Raw genomic sequence first — 16,476 nt, forward strand, 5'->3', positions numbered from 1 at the left:
TAAAAGCCTCTTTCAGCAAATAAGAGACTAATGATATGTGACTACTGTTGCTAAAAATAAATTACTGTTGGGATTCCTGCTGTGGCACAGTGGGATCAGTGGCATCTCTGGAGCTCTGGGACACAGGTTCCAATACTGGCCTAGGACAGTGGGCTAAGGATCTGGCATTGCCACAGCTGCAGAGGAACTTATATGCAGCTGGGTGGCCAAAAAAGAAAAAAAAAATTCTTCTTGATGGCTACCCAAAAACCTTGAAACAAGAATTATCAGGAATAAATAATAATTCTTATAACTGAGAATTAATTTTACACAGCTACATAAATGATAATTTCCAGCATTACATTTAAGTCCTTGCTTTCATTTGTTGTGTATTAACCTCTCATTTGTCACGTATTCATGTTTCTGAATTTATTAGTATCTAATGTGATTTTTACTTAGAAATTATAAAACTCAGCTTGTTTTCTCCCAGCATGCCAGTGGAGGATTTAAATCCAAGTTCTGGAAACAAAGCCAGAGTTTCTGTGAGTGGTGGTTGTAAAGTTGCTTCTTCACTGACAGAATCTTCTCAAAGAGCATCTGTCAAGGAAACAGTAAGAAAACTGACATCTAATTTAAGGTAAAGATATTGCTAACATATTTCCACATGTTTTGTTGACTTCTCTAAGCAGTGATAACTCCTGATATTATTTCCCCCTATTGAGTGGTAATATTATTGAGAAAATTCACTAGAATGACTTTATGACTTGTCTCCTAACTGCACTGATTTAGATATACCATGGGTTACTTGTCTTGTCTTTTGAAATAGAACTATTGTCAATAACTGCTCTGATGTTACATGGTCGGTAATATGGTAGATGTTAGTCCTCTCTCCAACATAATAAAAAAATCAGAATTTGTAAAGATAGAAGATAAGAGCACACAAAGGGTTTTTAAAAACAAATAGGAGGGGATTAAGGGAGGGGTGGAGTGGGATGTCAGGATTAGCAGATGTAAGCTCTTATACGTGGAAGGGTTAAATAACAAAGTCCTACTGTATAGCACAGAGAACTATGTTCAGTGTCCTATGATAAATCATAATGGAATAGAATGTGTAAAAATACACACACACACACACACACACACATACCTGAATCATTTTGCTGTATAGCAGAAATTAATACAACATTGTAAATCAGTTATACTTCAATTTAAAAAAACACAAATGGATGAGGGTCATTATGATAAAGGGGGAAAAAAAGAATTCTTACAGGGAGTTCCCTTTGTGGCTCAGTGGTTAATGAACTCGACTAGGATCCATGAAGATGTGGTTTCGATCCCTGGCCTTGCTCAGTGGGTTAAGGATCTGGCGTTGCTGTGGCTGTAGTGTAGGCTGGCAGCTGTAGCTCTCATTTGATCCCTAGCCTGGGAACTTCCATATGCCACAGGTGCAGCCCAAAAAGTAAAAAAAAAAAAAAGAATTCTTAGAGAATTTCTCCCTTCCCTCCTTCCCCCCTTCCTTTTTTTTTTTTTTTTTTATTTTTTATTTTTCTGCTTCATGACATTATGGCTTTCTAAAAGTCTCTTTTTGTAGCTTTAGATTCTGAATTTATTAGAGAGAAACTGAGTATTACTTTTTGGTTCAGTGTAGAGTCCTAACATTCGTGGGCATGGTTAATGAGGAATTGAAATATCTAGATCTCAGTCTGGAAATATCTAGATCTCAGTTTAGGGACAGGGAGGGGGTAAAGTCCAAGCTTCAGAATTTTTCTAAGTGGGGATCGATGAGATGATAGGAGAGAGCTTGTAGTCAAGTCAAAGAAGTTAATATATAGACGAGTGCTCTGAAATAGGTTCCATGGGTGTGTGTGGGTGTGTGTGTGTGCAGGAGCAGTAACACTTACCAAACTAGCACAGCCACTTGGCTTGGTTGGGCTTCACAGAGGAAGAGGGAAGAGGCTTTCACAGTGGAAGATATACAACATGTTCTAGCTGGAACAGTATTTTCCCTTAGGACAGTTATTTTGACTTTCTGACCAGAGATTGACAGAATCTTTCTGAAGAAGGGAGTAGTCAAAGAATAAAATCAGGAAGGAAGAAAGAGAAAGATAGAGGTGGGGAGCATATGTATAGGGAGATATGGCCCCTATTCAGGCACAGACTGGAGTCTAGGGACCTGCAAATTACTATAAGAGATGAATTCCATTCTGCAGTTGCCTTGGGAACTTTTATAGAAAGTTATGGAAGTTTCTGTGACAGCATCCAGGAATGTGGAGCTGTGCTTACCTGGGCATGGAGGCCCGACCTACTAACCTTTGGGAACACACTCCTAATACCTTCCCTGTCCCAGGAAAAAGGATAAAGATCTTGTTACATATAGGTGGATCCACCTTGGACTTCACATCAGGACAAATTTTCATTAATGACACTGGGGATCCAGAGGCAAGTTGTCGACCAAGAAATGAAACCAGAGTGCTGCATTCCTGGACACTAATTTCTGACCACCACATCTGCACAGTGCCTGGCTCGGCAAGCTTGCACTAGCCTGGGAATGGGACAGAAGCAAGCCAGACCTCAGGGTTGTACAGATATTACAAGGCTGAAAATGGCCATTCATCCAGTGGTCTGGATGGATGTCAGTCTCATACTGCCACAGCCTATGGTATAGTGCCTAAATGGGATTCTGTAACCATGTTCTTACCTTCTGTCAGCATTTGCCTAGAAATAATATGTAAGATTATCATGTTTGAAATTGGGTAGCTAGTTCTAAGATTCAGGCATGTCAGTTGGCCCCTAAGACACAGTGGCATGTAATAAATTACATATGAATATGCCTGTATATATCAGAATAAATATGTGCATATTATTAAAAAATGTATGGTATGATCACATGTCAACAATTGGGACATTGCATCTAGTGAACCAGGCCTTCTTGATAATAATAGTTGTCATTTATGAGTCATTAGTACATTTTTGGCATTCACCCAAGTGATTTGTATACATTAGATCTTTACGTCCACAACTTTACAAGGCTGGTATTATTTTAAACTTTTTTAAAAAAATTGTTTTATTGTTATTTCCCCAATACATTTTTTTTCCTACTGTACAGCATGGTGACCCAGTTACACATACATGTATACATTTTTTTTCTCACATTATCATGCTCCATCATAAGTGACTAGACATAGTTCCCAGTGCTTTTAAATAATAATAAACAAAAAAGTTTAGAGAAACTAAGTAACACTGAGAGTCATAAAAACAAGTACACAGCTACTAGGAACAGGTCTGGGTTTAAGCCCAGACTCCCTGATTTGGAGTCTCATGCTCTTAATTATGGTATGTGTATATACACATGCACACACATACTAGTGTACATACACATATTCACACACACATTTTGCAATATACACACACCCTTTGCTACTCCCTGCACTGTGAGACCTAGAGATATTTGCTCAGTTGTCTTGCAGCAGAGTTTGGATTTACTACTATGCAGTATCATTTTCTTTATTATTTTTTACTTGGCTAATTTTTGTTCTGCATCTAAGTGTATCATTACTATTAATTGTAATGTGTTACATGTGATCAAAAAGGAGATAATCTGATTGAGTATACTAAGACTTTAACGTGCATCCACTTCTATAATTAGGCAGCAGTAGAAAATTACAATTTCCCAGAAACTATCTCCCTAATGAACATGTAGAATCTTTAGTTGCAATCATCATACTGTTATCACCGGAACACTCTGAAAGCTAAATGAATTAATAAATAAGCTCCTTTCTGTACCAGCTTGAATTTTTTTTGGTGATTGTTTTATAAAAATATTCAGTGGAAAAAGAATTGTACACAAGACTTTAACTGGAACAAAACGAGCTCCTCATTCACCAGTTTTCTCTTTTGCCTTTAGCATTGTGTAGAAGGTTTTCTCACATTTCACCAGTGTAAAGAGATTTCTTGTCTTCTTTGTTATTTTTTTTTTCCTGTACCACACTATTCTATTACCTGCTCCACGTATTTTTCCTCATGTTAACTAGGCTTTAAGTTCCTCCAGGCATAAAGATGTGGCTGGCTGTGTGCAATATAGAAGGCACCATGTTCTTTCTACTCACGGTTGTTCACCAGATTTGACCTGCTTGTCACAACATAAGAGGGAACTTAAGGCCTTTGAAGTATGTGGAGTGTTCCTTCCACTTCATTCACTTTGGACGTGGCATCATCCTTATTCCTTCCTATGCTACTAAGTGGGCCTCCTCCATTAGGCTCATGTTAGTGGAATAAATTAATAAAAAATAGTACTTTCCTTTGTCCATTTTTATCCCCTGATTATGCTCAGGTTATCATTTTCCTATCTTGCAATTTTTTTGTTTCATGTGTATTAATTTTTTTAATCCTCAGATATAGTAACTTCTTTGAAAACAGATTGAATTTTCCTCACTGTGTCTATCATGTATTAGTAGATTTTCAAAGAATACTTTTACTTAAATTGAAAGGGATTAATTTAAAAAGCAGTGAATAATATTGAAATATGTTATTTTTGAATAATGGGTTGTAATTGAGTGATGTTAGTAAGTCAGAGGTAAATAAGCTAAACTGAGATCTGTCAGATGGTTAAATTTTATCAAATGGTCCTACATATTGAAGTGGTATCAAATCTCAAATCACTTTCAACCACAACAATAACAAAAATATTTATTGTGTATTTAATATGTGCTGGGCCTGTGCTACTTCATGTGTTAACTCACTTAAACCTTACAACAACCCTATAAATAGATACTTTTATTATCCCCATTTTACAGATGAGAAAATTGAGGTATGTAGAGGTTAAGTCATTTGCCCAGCATGATAAGTGGTAGAGCTGGGATTTGAATCTTGGTTATCTGGTCTCATAGTCCTTACTTATAAATGCTAACCTGTAATGCTTTGTTTTATTTTATTGTGTGTATGTAAACTTGATAGTAAGTCAGACTTCATTTATTTTTGACTTTACAAAAGCTCAAACATGCTTTATATTATCTTAAATTTTAAAAATACCAAAAATAAGTTTTAAAAAGAAAGTCACTTTTTACAGGTTGCTGCCAGCTACAGAGCAACAGAAAAGACCACAAAATTTTAAAAATAATTAGCATTCGAGGTCTGTCGAAAACCAGGACCTGATTCCTGGTTTTAGGAAGTGGAGCCATGACATTTCTGCCTTATCCTAGCCTTTCGCTGGGTTGAGGAAATGAATGCCGATCTCCCTCAAATGGGAGGCTTGCTCTTATCCTTAGCCAAGATCAAGCTTATTAACTAGATTACTCTTTAAAAAGAATAGCAGAATTCCCTTTGTGTCTCTGTGGTAATAAACCCAACTAGTAACCATGAGGATACAGGTTCTATCCCTGGCCATGCTTGGTGGGTTAAAGGATCTGGTGTTGCTGTGAACTGTGGTGTAGGTTGCAAATCTGGCATTGCTGTGACTGTGGTGCAGGCCAGCAGCTGCAGCTCTGATTCGACCCTAGCTGAACTTGCATATGCTGTGGGTATGGCCCTAAAAAGACAAAAAAAAAAAAAAAATTAAAATTAAAACATAAAATGAAATAAAATAAAATGAATAGCAGGATGGACAAGGTACCTCTGTGTATCTCTGCTTCTGTCTAGAAAGAGCAGAGTTGTGTTGATGCACAAAAATTTTTCTTAAGGAAAAATTTGTTGACAAAGGGTAGGACCATGGTCTGAAAAGGAAATGGCCTTTCAGTGGAACTGTTCAAAGCTTGGCTGTCATACATAGAGACAGAGTGAATTTAGGGTTATAGCTCAACTCATTGAACTCTACAAAAATTTCCGACTCAAACTTTCAGATATGGATGTAGTTTCTATAGAAAGTCAACTGAAATGAGCGTCATAGCCAAAAACCTATTATAGTCCCGCATGAAGACAGTTGGTCTGGAAGATCTTTAGGATACTCAGTTTTTGAATTCACAAAAAGAGAGATAATGTTAATAAAGACAAATTCCTGATTGTATTCTCAAGTTTGGTGGTAGAACTGTGAGTCATTGCTCCAAGGGGAGAAGGGGTGTTCTTAGTGGGAAGAGACACTCCCCTTGAAATGGTAGCACTTGGCTCATGAGTCCTCCCAAAATGCACAGTGTCCACCTGGATACTAGTAAACCGACACTAGTTTATTCCTGCAGTTTTGCGTTGAGCACCTCCTAGCACATCTCCGTGCAGGACTTTCTGTGGATGAGAGGATCAATCAAAGTTTGAAGGCAGAGAGAAGTTTGATAAGATATACCCTTGGGAACGGAAGAAGATACCATTGAACCACATCGTCAAAGAAAGGGACTCAAGACAGTAGATGAAGGGGTTTTTAAAGTGTTTTTAAACATCTACATTCAAACCCTACATTTATAATTTGGGGTACCTTACAGTTATTTCAGTCGTATCTAACAGTTTTCCTATGTGCTTGTACTTGGCAACTCTAGGAGCTGGATGATTTGTCTTCCTCTGTAGTCAGGCTTGTGGGACCAAACCCCAAGGGAAGAGCTGTTTAACAGAAGCAATTTGGAGAACAAAGCTCATATTGGGGTCCTTGAGGGACAGGGACAAAGAAAGAGTACAGATAGAGGTAGAGATAAGTGTCCTTAATAATTAGGAAACCACAGAGGCTCAAAATAGGAAAAACTCCTCAATCACTCCTTCAAAATGAAGTTGTGTATATAAAATCTATAGCAGCACTTAGCATATTTCAAGCACCTGACCAGGGGGCCCAATCCTGTCTGAAAACACCCAGCTGTCCAACATATAGTACAGTTGGCCCAGAATGCTTTCTTTACAGGCTGTACCCCTCTGTCCGCCACAGCGAGCTAATTCCTGCTCTTCTTTTTGGGGCTTCCCAAATCTGAGTTAGAGCACCTCCTCTCTGTACTGCATCCTCATTCCAGTTTCTGTTGCACTGTATTAGAATGTTAACTTCCTTGTCGTCATTCCTGACTAGGCTGAATTCAGTGTAATAAGAATGTGTGGGTCCTTAGCATAGGGACATGATGCCAGGCTCTGTAAGGTGCCACTAGATAAGGGCTATTTTAGTAGGTGTCCAGGGAATGTCTGTGGAATTAATGAGCTTGAGTATATTGAGAAAATACAAAAATGTAAACAGGACAAAAACTACTGTGATTCTAGTAAAACATTTACATAAAGTGTTTTACTTTAATCTCTCTCTCTCCCCCATCTCTATCTCCCTATCTTTCTCTCTATCTTTAGAAATAACAGTACATGCATGTGAGACATTATTTAGACTATTATGGTGTTTGGTGTAAATTTCAGTCTTTTTTTTTTTTTTGTCTTTTAGAGCCGCACTTGAGGCATATGGAGGTTCCCAGGCTAGGAGTCCAATTGGAACTGTAGCCTCTGGCCTGTGCCAAAGCCACAGCAACTTGGGATCCTAGCCATGTCTGCGAGCTACACCACAGCTCACAGCAATGCCTTATCTTTAACCCACTGAACGAGGCCAGGGATCGAACCCGCATCCTCATGGATCCTAGTCAGGTTTGCTAACTGCTGAGCCATGATGGGAACTCCTGGTATAAATTTTGATGCAGAGATTTCACAGACTAAGGACAATTCAGAACTAACTCAGAACTAATTCAGGTTTCTCCCCAACCTGCCCCTTATCCTCTCCCACTCCCCCACCAAATGCCACTACCTCTGAATATTTGTCTTTTTAATAATGATTTTTATTTTTTCCATTATAGTTGGTTTACAGTTCTGTCAATTTTCTACTGTACAGCAAAGGGACCCAATCACACACACACACACACACACACACACACACACACACACACATTCTTTTTCTCACATTATCCTCCATCATGCTCCATCACAAGTGAGTAGATGTAGTTCCCAGTGCAGGATCTCATTGCTTATCTATTCCAAATGCCAGAAGTTTGCATCTGTTAACCCCAGATTCCCAGTCCATCCCACTCCCTCCCCTTCCCCCTTGGCAACCACAAGTCTGTTCTCCAAGTCCATGAGTTTCTTTTCTGTGGAAAGGTTCTTTTCTGTGGAAAGGTTCATTTGTGCCATATATTAGATTCTAGATATAAGTGACAGTGTTTGTTTTTCTAGAAGTACCACCTTGGAAGGTTGCTGATTAGCTCTAAATCTAACCCCCAAAGAATTTATACCCACCATGAAAAGGTTCACTATTCAGCTGAGGCTTCAATCCTGTACTAGAGGAAAGGAAGCTGGACTTAGGGAGAGAGAAGACTGGTTGGTGTGGAAAACCTCTCACCACTTCTGCCCCACCAAACCCGCTATAAACCTGACTCCAGGCCCCCTTTCCCAGGGACTCTGGTTGAAGCTATTTTCTGTGCCATCTGGTTTATGCTCATCTCAAATGCCCAGAAGCCCTTTCTCATTCTGCCCCCTCCCCACTAATCTTCTTACCAGCCAGGCAAATAATTCTGAGGCGTGTTAAATTTGATGTCGTGAAATGCTGAGGATTTTTAACTTTTCAGATTGAATCTCCTTAAAATTACAAATGAATATTTCCACAAATAATATATTTTAAATACTAGGAATGGAAATTATATAAGACAGCTGTTTTATCTTCTGTGTGCCTTGTTATTTTATAATTGAAAAATTTTGTAAATCCCTCAGGTAATAAACACAAAGTCCTTGGAACACTTCAACATAAAAACACTCTGTACACTTTTAAGATGTGGTAGCTGTAAATTTCTAAATTTCATATTCTCCAAGGAGTGAAATATGTGTCATCTGGGTGGTTAATACTAGAAAAGCCATCACACTAAAAGGGTGGAGTGCTACTGCCTTTTGATAAAATGAAGCACCTGTCAAAACAGTGACCATCACGGTTTGGAAAAACCAGGGTCCATGGATGATTTCTAAAAGTAGTCCCAGAGGCTCTGATAAAAGAATTACTCTGGAGAATTAAGTTCTTTGGTTTTCTTAGGAAAAAAGTCTGTAAGCCTGTAGTCAGCCTCTTTTTCTCCGGGAATTTTGCGATACCAAGTTCATTCTCTGCCAAGGAAAACATTCAAGTAGGCGCAGGATTATCTTGGACTGCTTGGATTCTGTACAGGCACTGTGAGCTCATGCTTGCTTGCTTGCTTGAAGAAACTTTTTTATTGTAAAGTAAGTGTAGATTCACGTGTTGTTATGAAATAATACAGATAGATATACCCTGTACCCTTTACCCAGTTTCTCTCAATGGTAGCATCTTGCAAGACTATAGAACAGTAAGACAGTTGGGATGTTGGCCTCGACACAGTTAAGAGACAGAAGAGTTCCATCACCACACATATGCCTTTTGTTGCCCTTTTATAGCCATAGCCACCTCCCTCTCCCCAGTCAGTGACTTTAGAAGAACACTTTGATGCTAGTGATAAAATTAAACTATTTGGGAGGAGAGAACTTTCATCTTTCCCAAGATATTCAGCAAAACCCAGTAGACAGAGCCAGTTCTGACAGGTGAGTGCTGCATCTCTTTTCCTTGTCTAGTCCCATCTCTGCTGTGCTTATTGTTCCTAGGGAGATTCTTCTGTATTTTTTTCCTGAGTATCAGGTACCATCAGAATTAGGCCACACATCTCTGGAGGAACTTATAGGGAATTCTGAGGTAAGCTGGCTTTTTTTTTTTTTTCCCTAAGAAAAAAGGTGGTGGCAGTAGGGGGCTGGGGGGATTGACAGAAGAGCCTGAATTTAATCTTCAGTGAACAGAAATGTAAAGTGGTGCCAAAGAGGCACCACCTCTAAAAGAGGACCTAGATTGGCTTAAGTGAATGAAAATGGGGCTCTTTCTGTCAGGTAGAGGACTCAGAATTAAAGCTGTACTGAGAACCAGCATTGCCAAGGTTTAAATAGACTCTGGGATGATTGTACAGATAGAGTAGTTGGTCCTCCTAGTGTATCCAGGGTGAGCCTTGGACTGGCTCAGAGTGGGCAGTCCCCAAGCTGAGTCACAGCAGGCTGAGTTAGTAAGTGAAATGAGACTCATGGGGCTGGGGAGGGCCAGAGGGGACAGGAGAGTGGTGGGCTCCTTCTCCTCCCAAGGCTCGGTGTTGTTTGCAGAAAGAATGGATACACATGAAAGGGTATCCATGAAAAGAGCACCAAGTGATTAATTTGACAGAGGTGCCATATGCCTTCATCTGATCCTGGATGAGGTCCTGCATCATTGTTTCTGTTTCTTTACCATCTACTCTCAGCTCATTCTCTCCTGTGGGGCTTCTGAGTCCACTGCTTCCTGAGACTGTCATGTCAGGCCACCAGGGAGTGCTATGCTGATAAATGCAGTAATCACTCTTCTTAGCTGACTTCTTGGAGGCCTTCAGCCCAGTTGACCACTTTTTTCTCTTGAAGCACTTTCTTCATGTAGCTTCCATGACAACACACTTCTTATTTTCCTGCCTCCTTCCCTCTCATCCTCTGTGCTGGCAATTCCTTCTCTGTTGGTTTCTAAATGTTGGTGTGTCTAAGGGCTTGTTCCTGGACCACTTTCTTCTCTCTATTAAATGTTGTTTCTGGGCAACCCCAACTAGTCTCTGAGTTTGAATACCATTCCACATGCCAGAGACTCCCATCTATTTCTGTGGCATTCCCATCCAAGATATCCAGACTCCAACTGCTTTATTTGTTATCTGTCATTTACTTTACCTTCACGTTGATTTTCCTTTTCATCTGCAAATTTTGTAAACCATGTTGTATTATGTAAGCCACCTTAATATTTTTTTTTGGAACAAAGTGAGGTATACTGCAGCAATTAATTTAATTAGATCCAGACTTAAAAGACCCACAGTACCAATGTTCGCCAATTATAGGCTTTGATCCTTTTCTATACTAGATACTTGTGTGTTATAACTCTGCTGTCAACAGTTCATTCCCTAAAAGTTAATATCCTGTTCTATTATCATTTACAAAAACAGCTGGAGCAATGCCCAGAGAAAACAAACAAAAAGCTGAAAATGTGTTTCAACCAGGTAAGCTTCCTTTCAATGTAGTCATTTATATTCTAAATGATCCTGTATTCCAAAAGAGAAATGATATACATTTCCAAATGTTAGGTCTGAAAGGAAATCAAATTTGCATTCACTTATCAAGACTTAGATTAATGTGTAGCATATCAGATGTCACAAAGCAATATCTTTTTGAATTTTAAAGATGCAAATGTTTCCAAACCAGAAAGCTTATGAAACATTTGGAGTAGGACTGTATTTTGAACAGGAAACATGATTTTCTGAGTCTTTAAGAAATAAATTCAGTGAATCTTTGAGATACTGTACTAAATTAGAAATCATTTGTAGATTAGTTATTTTGGACAATTTGATAATCCTTTTTTTAAAATTCAGTCAATAGTTTTTTAAGTTGTAATTTTTATATTTTATAAGTAGCTATAAAAATAAGTAATGCTAATAAAATGAAAGGAATTTTAAGAAATTAGAGTCTAAATCATTTCAGGATCACTGGTATTTCTTGGTGTATTTCATTACAACCTTTCTCTTTCTCTGAATAGAGTTATTTGTTTTTTGTTTTTTGGTCTTTTTGTCTTCTTGTCTTTTTAGAGCTGCACCAGAGGCATGTGGAGGTTCCCAGGCTAGGAGTCTAATCAGAGCTGTTACTGCCAGCCTATGCCAGAGCCACAGCAACATCAGATCCAAGCCGCGTCTACTACCTACACCACAGCTCACGGCAACGCCAGATCCTTAACTCACTGAGGAGGCTAGGGATCGAACCCACAATCTCATGGTTCCTAGTTGGATTTGCTTCCACTGTGCCACCACAGGAATGCCGAGATTTTTTTTTCTTTTTTTTTTTTTTACAGTTTTCTTATAATACTGTATATCTAGTTCTTAGAGATTTCCGGGGGAGGGGGACGGTAAGAATCCATAGAGTCCTTCAATTCCACTAAGAAATATCTCAAAAAATCATATGCCCTCAACTTCCTTAATTCACACTCAAGGGACCTGAGACTCCAAGATGTGAACTTGGCCAAGCTAACACTGGGAATTGGCATTGGAGCCAGGACAGTCACTCAGGTTCCCAGATACTTTATAGAGGCCACAACAATCTGGAACTCTTCATGGCCCCAGGATCAATATTGGGGTGATAGATCTTCACTGACGCTTTACCTGTGTTTGCTCAAACAGGTGCACCAGCTCCATCACTAGCACATATATGAGCATCTTTTTCCAAGGTCTTATGCTTACAGCCATTTTCTGGGAAACCGTCATAATAATATGCAATTCTGTAAAGACTGGGAGGCAAATAATGCCCCCTGGAGTTGTACAAAGTGCAACTGTAAGGAGAGGCACTGCCTCATCTCTTTTGTAGGGAATGGAGTGAGTGTAGTTGAATATTCATGTTTTATAAATGAAATAGAATTGGAATTAAGTTTCCAAAAGCATATACCTAAGCAAATTTGAAATGAAAATTAGAACCTGAACTAGATTTCTTCTTAGAAAAGCCACAAGTATTTGAATATTATGTTGTGCCTAAATGTAACACCCTTGTTGATATGGTTGCTTCTGATGTTTCTGCCTGAGTGGCTACTGGCCTGTGATAAGCAACTGTAAATGAAGGAATATTTGAGTCCCCATTTTCTCATCATTGTTCAACTGCAAAGTGAATTTTATTTTGTGAATACGTTTTAATGAAAAAGCAGTAATTGATCATTTTCAGCTTGAAGACTTACCAACATTTCCTAATTAGAATACAGCTTTTTCCCAAACATATTTTTGAATCTATTCTAGCACTAGTATTACTTCCATCAATGAATGTGAAATTGTGATTGGTCAAGGGCCACTAGAGCTAGGCACTAAACTAGGCCTTTTGTATATGTTACTTCATTTAACCCTCACAACAACTTTGGGAAGTGGGTGCCACTCTCTCCATGTTCGTAATGAGGAAATGGAGAATCAGAGAGATTCCAATATCATGGTGCATGTAAGTAGCAGGTCAGGATTAGAACCCAGATTTGGGAGTTCCCGTTGTGGCACAGTGGAAATGAATCCAACTAGTATTCATGAGGATGCAGGTTTGATCCTTGGCCTCACTCAGTGGGTTGGGGATCCAGCGTTGCCCAGAACTGTGGTTGTAGACTCAGCTCAGATCCTGTGTTGCTGTCGCTGTGGCATAGGTTGGCAACTGTAGCTCTGATTTGACTCCTAGCCTAGAACTTCCATATGCTGCAAGTGCAGCCCTTAAAAGCCAAAAAAAAAAAAAGGAACCCAGATTTGTCCCATTCCAAAGCTCTTTTCACTACACTACTCCTTCCATCTCATTCTTATACAGACTATGATACTTCATCCTCGGGGTAGAGTTTGCAGCTATTACTCATAATAGGTATATGCCAACTTTTCAGCCTATTGATATAAAAGAATTATTGTTTGCTTACTAGGGACCTCGACATTACATGATGAGATGTATATGGGCGGTTGCTGAGAGCAAAATATGTTGTGTGTGCTGGGGGTGGGTAGTGGCGGGAGGGCTGTGGTAGGCAAGTTGTTTAATGTCCCAGCAGGAATTGCTCCAACTCAAAGTCTGTGGTAGCTAGCCACCTTGACAAATTATCAGTAAGATTCTTGGATATTTCAGCAGTTTTTATCTACTGGTTAGGGGGCTCTGATTTAAATATTTACGCTATAAAACTTAGAAGTTTGCTAAGAATTAGTTTGTCATCATATATCAGTATATCCAAGCTTATATGTTTCCTTTGTATCTGTTTCTAAATAATATTTTTTCAAGTCTGCACTCAATATTAGAGCCAAATTGTTGGGTCTTAGAGGCCAGACTAAATAAGTGTGAACTCAAGGTGTTAGCTTAGATGATGAGTAAAATCCTCTTAATGATCAGGGCAAGTGGGATTCCAAGAATCAAAACATGGTAAATGGTCAGGAGACCATGAATTCCTGTTGAAACTGAGATGTTGCAAGCAAAATATAGAACACTTGGAATCATGATTTCCCTCACATGAAACTGGTCTTGAGGACATTATTAATGATGGGTAGCTTTAAGTGGATGGTTATAAAAACAAAATCATTTCCTAAAATCCATGTAGAGGACAACCCTAGGCATCTTGCTTTAAGGTGTGTACTTTTAATAAAGAGAGCCACATCAAAGCACAGCAAGACCCTTGATAAGTCACAGACTTCTTTGGTCACCTCACCCTGATGACATCAGCAGTGTTTTGGTTTTTTTTTTAATTTATTAGAGTATAGTTGACTTACAAAGTTGTGTTAATTTCAGGCACATAGTGAAGTAAATCAGTTATACATATACCTACATCCATTCCTTTTCAGATTCTTTTCCCATATAGGTTATTAAACAGTATTGAGTAAAGTTCCCTGTGCTATACAGTAGGTCCTTGTTACCCATCTATTTTATATATAGTAGTGTATATATATCAATCCCAGTTCCCTAATTTATCCCACTCTATCACACACATTTCCCCTTTGGTAAACATAAGTTTGGTTTCAAAATCATTGAATCTACTTCTGTTTTGTAAGTTCTGTCATTTTTATTTGATTCCACATGTAAGTGATCTCATATGAGCAGTTTTCATAACTAGTAGAGTAACAGATGATTCGTGACAGCACTGATGGTCCTGTGCAACCCAACCTGAACCACTATCTTCCCCCCTGCCCCTTGCTCCAACCAAAATGGAGTTGCTCTAACCCACTAGACGGCCTGTCTCTGAGCCTTTCCTCATGCTGTCCCCCCAGAATACTTGTCTCCAGTCTACGGTTGGCCTCTTGTGATCCTGCCCACTCTTTCGAGAGTCTGGTCAGTGCTACCTTCTACATCATGCCTACCCCAGTCTCTCCATATGAAACTAATCTTGACCTCTGTGTTCTGGAGAGAACCTTAAAACTCTGTTTCAGCATTCATTAAATTCTATGCCTGGTATTATAGTAGTTTTTTGTATTTTATTTTCTCCCCAACTAGACTATAGATCCTTGAAATTAGCAATCCTCTCTTCTCCAACTCTGTATCCTAGTGGCATCAAAAAGTACCTTTGAATGCACCTTGACCTTACTATTGTGCATTGAGTCAAAGTTGATTGTTTCTGCTCTGGTATCTGTCCAGATAAACACACGCATATTTTTGTAAGTGGGGTTCAAAATTTATAGATCTTTTAGGCCTGTCTTACCTTATGTAGACCTGTTAGGATTCTAGAGCTCCAGAGCTGCTAGAGCTCTGACTTTTAAAATTCAAAACAGAAAATTAAAATCTCAGTTGAATATCCTTTCTTTCAAATCCTAATTCCATTCTGAATTAATGGGATTTGGAAGAATTCCATTTTGATCTGCCACAAATACCTCTACAAGAGTAGGTTTAACCAGCAGAACTAAGCCTCTCATCATGTTAACAATTCTCTATTCAACTTAATTAAAATGTTAAAGCAACCAGAAGTCCTTTTACATTGAGCTCTAAAAGTTGTCAAAATTGCTACCTTTTATAGAAACCTCCTGGAGGTGTTAGCCTGAGAAAGGGAGGAGCGTAAATCAGGAAATTGGCTAAACTGGCTGGTAGCGTTTGAAGGAAATACAGTTTGCTGGTTCCAAAATAGTGAACTTTGAGAGAAATATGGTTTTGAATGTAGTGTGCTATATAGACATTCTTAATGTCATACTGTGTTAACAGTGCTGTCTTTTGAACTTGAAAATATCAATTGTAGATACACAGCAAATTACAGAATAGTAGAGTGATCCCAAGTACCCTTCACCCAGTTTTCCCCAATGCTTTTGTCTTACGTTATTTTATAATCGTGGTACAATATCAAACCCAGAAAATCGAAATTGATAAAGTATGTGTCTCATTTTACCGTATGTGTGGATTTTTATAACCACCCCCACAATCAGGACATGAACTCCCATTATCACAAAGATCTCCCTCTGTTACCCTTTATCATCACACTCTACACACAAGCACCTCTGACCCCTGACAACCACTAATCTGTTCTCCATCTCTATAATTTTGTCATTTGAGGAATATTATGGAAATGGAATCATACAGTAGGTATCACTTTATGATTGGCTTTATTCACTCGATGTGATGCCCTTCAGAGCCGTTAAGTATATCATTTTTGTGTTTCTTTTTACTGCTGATGAATAGTATGATTGTTTTTCCAAATAGTGTTGTTCTTCATATTTTATATTTATTTTTAAATTTTATTTGTTTTGGTTTATTTTATTATTGGTGTTGCTTTTTTATTGTTGTTCCCTGGCTATTGTTTAAGATGGCAAAAGCTATAAAATTCTAAAGTTCTGAAAACTAAGAACTATAATTGACTGGTAACATTGAACTGTCTTTGACTCTGTCCTCATTATTCCAGCTGGGTTGCATTATTTACCCTGCTCCACCTTCAGGCCCTGGGAAATCTCACCTCCTGGGTTTGACTGAAGCCTCCACAGGAAGCATCTGTGAAGCTTCCTGGAGGCAGTGGTTGTACAGCTGATAGGAAGCTGATGCCTTAGTTGTAAGCCGTCAGCTTCCCATAGGTTG

The 16,476-nt window shown here is 38.8% G+C and overlaps 1 protein-coding gene across 1 annotated transcript in view; it reads left to right on the forward strand.

The window, feature by feature from the left end:
- The window catches only part of MORC1 (MORC family CW-type zinc finger 1), a 173,867-nt gene that overhangs the window by 151,032 nt on the left and 6,359 nt on the right, over window positions 1-16,476 (forward strand). The window contains 3 exon segments of the mRNA XM_021070415.1: window positions 470-616; window positions 9,505-9,592; window positions 10,899-10,952. Coding sequence (XP_020926074.1) covers window positions 470-616; window positions 9,505-9,592; window positions 10,899-10,952 — 289 coding nt within the window.

Source organism: Sus scrofa, chromosome 13 (genome assembly GCF_000003025.6).
Source record: "Sus scrofa isolate TJ Tabasco breed Duroc chromosome 13, Sscrofa11.1, whole genome shotgun sequence".
NCBI classification, from domain to species: Eukaryota; Metazoa; Chordata; class Mammalia; order Artiodactyla; family Suidae; genus Sus; species Sus scrofa.